Raw genomic sequence first — 10,745 nt, forward strand, 5'->3', positions numbered from 1 at the left:
TTTTTCTCGATATAGACTAAAAAATAAGGGAAAATTATCACAAGATACACCCATACCGAGAAACTCCCGAAATAGATATTTGTTACTCAGTTAATTTTTCCTTAGAGTTTTCTGTTCAGCAAATTTGGTAATATGATATCCTAACTTCGTTATTTTTCTTGTACATTCCTTATTTTTCCTTTTGTTTTTCTGGGATTTTTTCTTGCTTGCTGTCTAGATTCATCTATGTTAATTAGTCTTTTTGTTACTATCTTTTAGTGTGTAAAACTAAACCATGTGTAGATTTTAGGAAATTGATTTCAGAATAATTTTTGGATTCCCTTTTATAACCCTTTATTCTAGATTGCTGGTCTACTTGTATTTCAACTTGACACTATAATGCATCACAAAGGATGTTTGGCACTTTTAGCTTCATTGTAAACAATTGCACAATTGCAATTCAAACCATCAAGTCTAATAGTAATGAATAGGGGCATTATGATTCAGAAAGATGCCATCTTAGATGTTGGGATAGAAGAGTCTTCGAAAAATTGTTAGAGTATGGGGCCTGACACGACCTTTTGTACTTGGAAATGAATGTTTTTGAAAATGAATGACATTTGTTTAAATAATATCCAGATTATGATCTAATTCAGAAGTAGATTTTGATCTATATTCAGATAAAATTCTAGAAGGAAAGTTTTTACAAGTTAAAACTATATCGGAGCAAAGGATCCCGGTATGTTTAGGGTAAAATCATGGGTATGTGTAGGATTCCTAGATCAAGTTTTGCATGGGAGATAATGTAAAAAAATACCTTAAGATGAACACAATATAAGGTTTAATATGCAGAAGAGGGGGAATACATTTTTATTTTCAAGAGGCAGTAAATTCCACTGCTTTGGAGAATTGAATTGAAAATTTTCTGTTAAGCATTTTTACGAGGGTGTTATGGGTCCCAGATTCTCAAGCCTCTTTTAGCAACATTTAAAACCCGAGTCCTCTGTCATATACTGCCAGGTACTAGTTGAAATGGTTGGAAGTTGAACCTTCCAGATGTAGATTGAAACCCCATTTTCTAAAGGATTTAGGGTCTTATTCCAAGACTATAGACATCTTCATACAGATACTTATAGATGACCCTCATTTGATGGCTAAAATTTAACTTTGTGATAGTAGTTATACAAATCCTATACATGGTGGATTTTTTTTCTTTAGGAAGGTGGCTAAGGCCACAAACAAGATCAATGCTGAGGTCCCAGCTTTTTGAACTGGTGGGAAGGTACTTTGAGGAAATACTGATAGGAAATAAATGCCATTATATGGTTTAAGGGCGATCTTTCTTTGTTGTGGTAAGTAGTTACTTCCCTCTTTCCTGTTAGAAGAATATCCCACATTCACAGGGAGCAAATGTTTTGGCTAATAAACTAGATTTGGTGTCAAATGTTCTAAGTTCACGATATCAAAATGTATACCAATTTTCTGATGTCTAATAATTGTATTATGTATTTAGTTGTCTTCAAATGTAAATTGCTTAAACTTGTTAACAGAAATAATGAAGATATAAACTGTTCCTAGCCAAAGAAATGGAGCAAATTGTTGGCATACAGCCCACCTGAAAATTTATTTTGATTAAAATAACTTTTTAATCGAAAAAAAGTTATTTCATTTTTACGGCTAATTCAACTGTTTTTATTTTTGTTATTTTTTTATGAGGATTCTTTAAAGTATTGAAACATGTAATAAAAGATACATGAATTCCAAGTAGAATGGCCTATAAAAATGTAACTGCATTCTTTATTAGACTCGTATCACTAACTGCGCCAGCTGCTACCACAAGGTTCCATTTTAGAATCGTATCACTAACTGCGCCAACTGCGCCACCTTAAATACTGGAATCGCTAGCCTAATCAGTAAGCCGCTTTATATGGACACTCATACTGCTGAGGCTTCTCGATTAAACTTTGCAAGGATGTGTATCCAAGTTAGTGCAAAGCAAGTCCTCCCGGATTCCATCACTCTCAAATCATCCTCTGGAGAGATTTGTTAGCCTATTGTCTATGATTGGAGGCCTAAAGCGTGCACATCATGCTGTGATTTTAGTCATGCCCCTGAAGATTGCCATCTTATCCCTCCCCAAGTAAGGTCGAAAAAAGAATGGACACCTGTACAACCAAAAGGCCCCAACAACCTGAAGTTCTGCTTCCTAACAGATATATCCCCCATGGACCAGCTATATCTGCTCCTAGTGTGTGGGATATGGCTCAATCCAATGAAGATTCAGCAACTCCTCGTAAAGTTTCATCTTCTGCTAATCCGATTACCATGGAAGAATCCCCTTGGCAGGTAGTTCAAAATAAGAAAGACAAGAAGGGGAAATCTCCGGTTCATTTTTTTCGTCCATCTTCTACCTTTGTTCTCCCCTCTCTTTCTAAGCCTCCTCCTAAATTAGGCTAGTTTTGGTATTTCTTGATCTTGGGGATGTTCGTTTTTTCCTGTAATTTTGGTTCTTTTGCCCTGTTTTGTTGGCTTTTAGTTTTAGTTTTGTAGTGGGTGCTGGGTTGTGTTTGTTTTAGTTTGTTGAGGGTGCTGCCCTCGTTGTGGCTCCAGCTGTTTTGGTTTTGTTTAGTTCTTGTGGTTGCCCCCTCTGCATGTAGAGGGGTTGTTCTTTTCATGCTCATTGTAATTCTCTCTTTGTTTATTAAATAAATCTGGTCGGGGTCCTGCCTAACCTCAGCTTACCAATAAAAAAAAAAGGTTCCATTTTAAGTATTTCGCACCAATGTGTTGTGGTTCAATGACACGATCTTTATGAATGATGGCCCACAATTGGGAAATATACTTTATTCCAATGGATGAGTGTTTTTTTGAACCATTGCAATCCAAGGTGGGGGATGCTTACGTAACTGTTGGGCACTTTAGCATAACATTAGGAAGTGTCATTATAAAGAATAGGGGTGTCCATCCATTAAGAAGTGTCAATCTGAATTGCAGGGGTGTCCATATCAGATTATCAGTTCCCTTCGCTTCCTTTTACATACGAGAGATTAAATGGAAATAAAAGTAGTTGACTTGGAAGTTGTGCAAATTGTATTATCAAGATTTTACCATGTATGTAGCATGAAAAGATCATGTGGCAATATTTATCACAAGATTATATAAGCAATTGATTAATCAACATATCAATTAATCTCTGTTGATTACCACAGCACTTTAGGCCTCGTTTGGATTGCAATAATTTTCTGGAATAGTTTGGAAAGGAAAAATATTTCTCGAAGTTCCTACCTTTTTACACACGAAAAAAGATAACTTGAACCAATCCCATTCAATTTTATTTAGAGGGCCCTTCAATTTATATTGACATCCCTCTAAATTAACAATAATCATATCACTTACCCCTTAAATTGTTGGAAGTAAAAAAAATTCTCGATAATTTTTTTTAATCAGAAGTATTTTTCTAGCAATCCAAACAGGGCCTTATGGAAGACTAAATTCCTTCCTATCCATGTCTTTTGTTAATACACGACGGTTACATGCTCCTCTTTCCTCTAAGTTTGTTTCTATTTTTGGATTGTAGGTAGTCAGTGACGTTCTAAGTTTGTTTCTATTTTGGATTTTAGGTAGTCAGTGATGTTCTTTCATTTAGAAACATGACTGAGTGGCTGCAGAAGTATGCCCTTGAGCAACTGTCAGAACTTTCAGTTCATCTCCATATGCTCTTTGTGGGTGGGATGGTATCACTGAATGAAAATGTTGGGCTGGCTAATTCTATTTTACACATCCTACTATCAACACTGAGGATTTCACAGAAAAGAAAGATGTACCAACCACATTTTACCTTGTCAGTGGAGGGCCTATTTAATCTATACCAAGCAATTGATGGCAAATTAAGTAATGTGGGGTCTGGTCTTACTGCTGAACTTGGACTTAAAACCATCCTTATGAGCACGCCACCGACAATCGTGTTTCACATGGTATGTCTCTCTCTCTCTCTCTCTCTATATATATATATATATATACAAGGTTAATTTATTCTATTTTGCATACTGATTACAGTACTTGTGCACTGCCACTCTGCAACTTGTTTTAATTTTTTGTTGGGTTTCTGAGCTGTGAACTTGTTAATCCAAACTCACATACTTAACCACTTTTTAATCAAACTGCATTTCCGTTTATGTCGTGGAAGTTATGGTGTCACTGTATTCTGAGTGATGAATGGTTATTACTGTCCTTCTGGATTCATAATTTTTGTTTAATTTTTACCGAATATAATACAGATTGGTGCTTGTTTTGTCATACAAAATCCATGTGGCATCACGGAATCTTGTGAACTGTTTGGCTTCACTTCTTTTTTTTTTGAGTTTTTTTTTGGAATGATAACTGGGTTCGATTCGCATGGCACAATCTTCTCCTCAATCTGAGGTACTGATGACTTTTTTTTTTTTTTGACTGATTACTAATGACTCTTCCTTATCTATTTTTATTTGAATATTGGAAATTTGGTTCTTAACAATATTGGAAATTAATAATGCATGTAAAGGATATGTATTTTATTATAATTTTTGCAGCGGGCACTATGATAAGTGAATCTGAGGGATCACATATCATACAAGCTAAGCATGTCATGCCTTAGGTATGCTTGAACTTTGGAGTATAATGCATAAACAGGGCTTGATAACAGTTATAATATAGACATCAACATTTCTGTATGCCTCATTTTGTTGCACAGCTAGGTTCTTAGATTTTTGGGTCAAGTAGATGTTTACTTGGGCAACAGATAATAATCTCACTTGAGCATGTATCTCACTTGGAAGTTGCTTTGTGCCACAACCACGAGATTGTGTGTACAGTTCCAGAATACCTACTGAAGGAAAAGATAAGAAAAAAACAAATGATTATCTGCACATTATGTTTGCCTCAAATTAATTGTTATGTGGTCAATGCTTCACTTGGTAAAAAAAATATATTAAATTTTCACAAACAAAGTTTATTTAGTTTTTGTTCTTTGCAAAGAGAGTCAACCTAGCTGGAAATATGGAATCCTGGGGGCGGAGGTCACATGGATAAACTTTTTATGGCACTGCTAATTTCTAATTCAGAATTCAAACGAATGAAAATTAGTTACTATTTGTGTAAATGCTGGAGATGCATGAGAGTGGTGGTGGTGGGTTGAAGCATAGTCACAAAATTCATCAACTAAATGAAAAAATACCAAAAAATCATAAACTTTTGATGCCTTTAAACTTTAAAAACTTGTTAATAATGCAAAAATTCACGCATTTTCGAAGAAAAAAGTCGTGTATCAAAAATCAAGAATATTATGAAAATGCTGCTGTGTCAACCCCAAAAACTTGGTTATTAATAAAAAAATCGCTAATAATTTGTTAATTCATTGTCTTTTACGCAAAAATCTTGTGAGCACTGGAAAAGATTTTCTGAAAATTCTGTAGTGGGAATTGAAGCTGTCACCTATAATGAATGCACTTAACCACCATTCCATGTGTTTGTTCTGTTATTTTGCGTATTCTCCAATCTTTTTTCCTGATATTTTTTCTATAATTCCCTGAATTTTTCAAACATTTGCCTCACTGAGTTATTCTCAAACATAGACTTTTGTAACCATGGTTTGGGAAGGGATGCACGATTTCTCATGTTGCTATATTAGATATTATTTTTTCTTTTGGACATTATTCCTGCATTTCCCTTGCGAAAATATCCTTAATGTCCTAATGTGATGTATCCTATCTTATTTCGTAACTTCATGAACTTTACTTTTTACGTTCTCTCACAGGAAGGAGCAAAATTGTTGAAGTTTCTTATGTGGGCGGTTTCTACGGCTTTACATTCATTCTCTACACAAACCTTCCTACTCAAAGACTCTGATCTACATTTGACAAATATGCTGGAGGAACAACAAAGTGAAGATTCGCTGGTTTCAAAGCTTCTGCGTTGGTTAACAGCTTCCATAATTTTAGGAAGGATTTCTAGAGTACGTAACAAAATTAAAGCGCCCTTTTCTCTAGAAAGGTTAAATGTAGAATCTCTGCAGTTCCTATTGGATCATCTTGAGAAAGGACATGGAGAAAGAATACGTAATGATGATAGTGTTGATGAGGCATTGGCTGTTATAATTTTGTACCTACAACAGCTAGTTGGAATGGAATGTAAAGATCTACCATCAGTCGTTTCTGCACTTCGTTTACTCGTTTCTGATGCCACATTTTCAAAAGGTACATGATTTGGATACTTGACTATTTAAGGCTTCCTAATGTCTCTAAATTGGAAAAAAGACTTTCTAGATTTGATTTGATTGTTTTTTTTTTGAAAATCATTTGATTTGATAGTTGAATCACTTTTTTCATCCTAGTGACAAACATTTCCTTAATACACACACACACACAGAGAGGGAAATGATAAATGCGCCCCTTTTCCTCACTTGGGATACCCAGCTGCATTGTACGTGGCAATCAGTTCACTTCATTCCTTCAGATGTGAAGTAAATCAGCACCTTTTCAGTCATAGATACATTGTAGCTGGGTGTCACTAGTAATGAAAAGGGGCGCATTTATCATTTCCCTATATATATATATATATATATATATAGAGGAAAAGGATTGTACGCTCGAGTGTACCTAACCTTAGGTACGCTCGAGTGCCAAATCACATGGGTCCCACATTTTTTTTGGTCATCTAAACCATTCATTTGCAAGGCCCCATCTGATAGGGTGTGTACCAAAAATCAGCACCATTGAATCATCCTAACCCCTCCAAAACTGGAGTGCAAAATGGGCAGATTTGTGGACAAACAGTGTCTGTCCATTTTGACCTCCACAAATGGATGGGTTAGGATGATCCTATGGAGCTGATTTTTGGTATGCACCCTATCTATGATGGGGCCTTGCAAATGAATGGTTTAGATGACCAAAAAAATGTGGGACCCATGTGATTTGGCACTCGAGCGTACCTAAGGTTAGGTACACTCGAGCGTACAATCCTTTTCCTCATATATATACATATAATTATATATATATATATATATATATATATATATATATATATATATATATATATAGAGAGAGAGAGAGAGAGAGAGAGAGAGAGAGAGAGACGTGTATCTACACGATGGCTCCATAGGATCATTCCAACCCTTCGATTTGTGGAGGTTAAAATGGACGGGTATAAACCTTCACAAATCAGCCCGATCATATGGGGCTGATTTTTTGGGCCGCACCCTGTCTATGTGATGACCCATCGAATGAATGGTTTGGATCACCCAAATAATGTGGGCCCACTGTGTTTCTGGCCCGACGGAGTAGATTAGTTATCTACTCGATCGAGTGGATACACTTTTCTCACACACACACACACACACACACACACACACACACACACACACACATATATATATATATATATATATATATATATAGAGAGAGAGAGAGAGAGAGAGAGAGAGAGAGAGAGAGAGAGAGAGAGAGAGAGAGAGAGAGAGAACGGTTCCTACACATATGTGTAGAGAGTTCTCTACACACTAGCTTAAAATACTGGGTGCCGACATTGTTTGGGTGATCCAAGCCATCCATTTTAAAGGCCGTCACATAGATAGGGTGTCTACAAAAAATCAGATCCATAGGATCATCTCAACCCTACGATTTGTGGAGGTAAAATGGATGTCTTTAAACCTTCACAAATTAGTCCATTTTTTGCCTCCACAGTTCGAATGGTTAGGATGATCCTATGGATCTGATTTTTTGTGGACACCCTATCTATGTGAGGGCCTTAAAAATGAATGGTTTGGATCACCCAAATAATGTGGCCCCCACTGTATTTTAAGCTAGTGTGTAGATAACTTATCTACACATATGTGTAGGAACCGTTTTCTCATATATATATATATATATATATATATATATATATATATATATATATATAAACACTTATATATGTGTATATGTATGAACGTATATAGATACATGGATACATACATATACACATAAATATAGAGAAAACGGTTTCTACACGCAAGTGTAGAAACCGTATATAGATACACTTTTCTCTCTCTCTCTCTCTCTCTCTCTCTCTCTCACACACACACACACACACTTATATATGTGTATATGTATGAACGTATATAGATACATACATATACAAATATGTAAGTATAGAGAAGAAATAGTAAAAATTAATAAGCCGGTCTTAGTATGTCTCCAAGAAACAAAGATGGGGGCGGTCAACAGAGCTATAGTGAAAAGTTTAGGCGGGAATGCGAATTGGGATTGCTTATCTTTGGATGCCGTTGGAGCAGTAGGAGGCATATTAGTTATGTGGGATCAATCAAAATGGGAGATCCAAGATTCTTGGCTAGGCCAGTTTTCCGTTTCAATAGTTCTCAGAAAGGTGGGGGAAGCGGTTGTGATTACTTTCTCCGGTATTTATGGTCCTAGAGGTAGGGGGAGAAGAAAAAACTGTGGGAGGAACTTACTATAGTTAGAAGTAAATGGGTGAATCCTTGGTGTTTGGGGGGAGATTTTAATGAAATATGATGTATTGAAGAAAGGTAGGGGTGTAGGAGAACTACTCAGAATATGGTTGATTTCTCAGATTTCATTGCTGAGAATGAATTGTTTGATATTCCAATGATGGGGGCCAAATTTTCTTGGTCCAGAAATTCCAGTAAAAGTCGATTAGATCGTTTTTTGTTTTGCCCCTATTGGATATCCCTCTTCCCGGATGTATGCCAGAAGGCGCTCGTTCATTCCGTTTCTGATCATTGCCCGCTTGTGTTGGATCCAAGACTGGATTCGTGGGGGCCTTCTCCGTTCAGGTTCGATTTAGCGTGGTTAGAAATTCCGAAATTCGATGTGATGTTGGGGGAATGGTGGGCATCCTGCAAGGTTGAAGGGGCGGCGGATTTTATCATAGGGGAGAAACTCAGATTTGTGAAAAAGAGAATCAAAGAGTTGAATTCCCTCCGGTTAGGGCAATCTATGAGCGAAAATTATGGTTACAAAATCGAATCAGGGACATTTCTTTGGCTGACGAGGAAATGTTAGCTTCAGAGGAGGATTTGAAAGATCTGGGAAAAGTAAAGGAGGAACACAAAGTTCTTCTATTACAGGAAGAAATATCTTGGAGGCAGAAGTCCAGAGTAAATTGGTTAAAAGAAGGTGATAAAAATACTGCTTACTTTCACAACATTGCAAGTGCTAGGAGGCGGAACAATAGAATCGAGGCATTGGAGGTTCAGGGAACTTTATCTTTCAGCAAAGACGTGATTTCCAAGGAAATTGTGGACTATTTCAGATCGTTATATTCTTCGGAAGAATTAGTCAGGCCTAGGCTAGATGAGGTGGTTTTTAAAACTCTTGATGAGAATTCTATTTTGGTGTTGGAAAGGCCATTTTCGGAGGGGGAGGTGAAGAGAGGGGTTTTTTCGATGAATCGGGATAAAGCTCCGGGGCCAGATGGTTTTTGCCTCGCTTTCTTCCAGGCTTGTTGGGAGAGTGTGAAGGGAGATATTATGTCAATTTTTCGAGAATTTTTCGATGGCATGGAGTTGGAACGAAGTACTGGCGCCACTTTTCTTGCTCTTTTGCCAAAAGTTAAAGGTGCTGTGAAAGTCTCTGACTTCAGGCCTATCAGTCTTGTGGGTTGTCTTTATAAGGTGTTGTCAAAAGTTTTGGCTGATCGTATAAAGGTGGTCCTTCCTCTTATTATCTCCGAGAATCAGTGTGCTTTTGTTAGTTAGAGACAAATTTGGGATTGCTTGTTGGTGGCAAATGAGATGGTGGATTGGATGGCAAAATCAGGTAAGGAGGGTGTTATCTGCAAGTTGGGTATGGAAAAAGCTTATGACAGAGTGGAATGGCGCTGTTTAGATTATTTTCTTGAAAGGATGGGTTTCGGTATGAAGTGGCGGGGTTGGATTAGAAGTTGTTTATCTTCGGCTTGGTTCTCCATTCTTATTAATGGCTCTCCAAAAGGTTTTTTCAAATCTTCGCGAGGTTTACGCCAAGGGGATCCTTTAGGATCGAGGTATCGCATTTACAATTCGCGGACAATACTTTACTTTTTAGTCCCCCTCAGGTCTCGAAGATTCTCAACCTTAAGGTGATTCTCCGATGTTATGAAGTAGTGACAGGGCAAAGATCAAATTTCTCAAAATCAAGGTTGTATGCTGTGAATGTCGAAGAGGCAGAAGCCTCTAGCCTAGCCAATCTCATGGGTTGCCCATTGGAAAGGCTTCCTTCTTCTTATTTGGGCCTTCCTTTAGGGATGGGAAGACCTCTCAAATGTGCATGGGATCCCATTGTGGTAAGAATTGAAAGAAGACTTGATACTTGGAAAAGGAATTTGGTCTCTAAAGGAGGAAGGTTAACCTTGATTAAGGCTGTTTTGTCTAATATTCCCATTTATCAGTTATCTTTATTTAAATGTCCTGTGAATGTTGTTAAGCGTATTGAACAGATTCAGAGAAGATTTTTTTTTTTAGGGGGGGGGGGGGGTCGGAGTCGAAGAGGTCTTTGGCTTTAGTCAGTTGGGAAAATGTTTGCAAGCCAGTCAAAGGAGGAGGCCTCGGTATTAGAAGGATAAAGCAGGTTAATCAAGCTTTAATGGGAAAATGGTTGTGGAGGTTCGGGGAGGAGCAATCGAGACTATGGGCTAAAGTGATATCAGGAAAATATGGTGTTGCACCAGGTAACTGGGTTTCTTTAAACAGTTTTTGTAAACTTGGAGTGACAATTTGGAGGGATATTCTCCGTTTA

The 10,745-nt window shown here is 37.2% G+C and overlaps 1 protein-coding gene across 6 annotated transcripts in view; it reads left to right on the top strand.

Moving 5' to 3' along the window:
- The window catches only part of EMB2788 (ribosome 60S biogenesis amino-terminal protein), a 42,736-nt gene that overhangs the window by 22,879 nt on the left and 9,112 nt on the right, over window positions 1-10,745 (top strand). For all 6 annotated transcript variants that reach the window (XM_077367977.1, XM_077367978.1, XM_077367980.1 and 3 more), the window contains 2 exons: window positions 3,600-3,953; window positions 5,771-6,209. In XM_077367977.1, the coding sequence (XP_077224092.1) occupies window positions 3,600-3,953; window positions 5,771-6,209 (793 nt within the window). The remainder of the gene's footprint in view (window positions 1-3,599; window positions 3,954-5,770; window positions 6,210-10,745) is intronic.

This window comes from Tasmannia lanceolata, unplaced genomic scaffold, assembly GCF_043159265.1.
Source record: "Tasmannia lanceolata isolate RefF3 unplaced genomic scaffold, GAP_Taslan_0.1 ptg000025l, whole genome shotgun sequence".
NCBI lineage: Eukaryota > Viridiplantae > Streptophyta > Magnoliopsida > Canellales > Winteraceae > Tasmannia > Tasmannia lanceolata.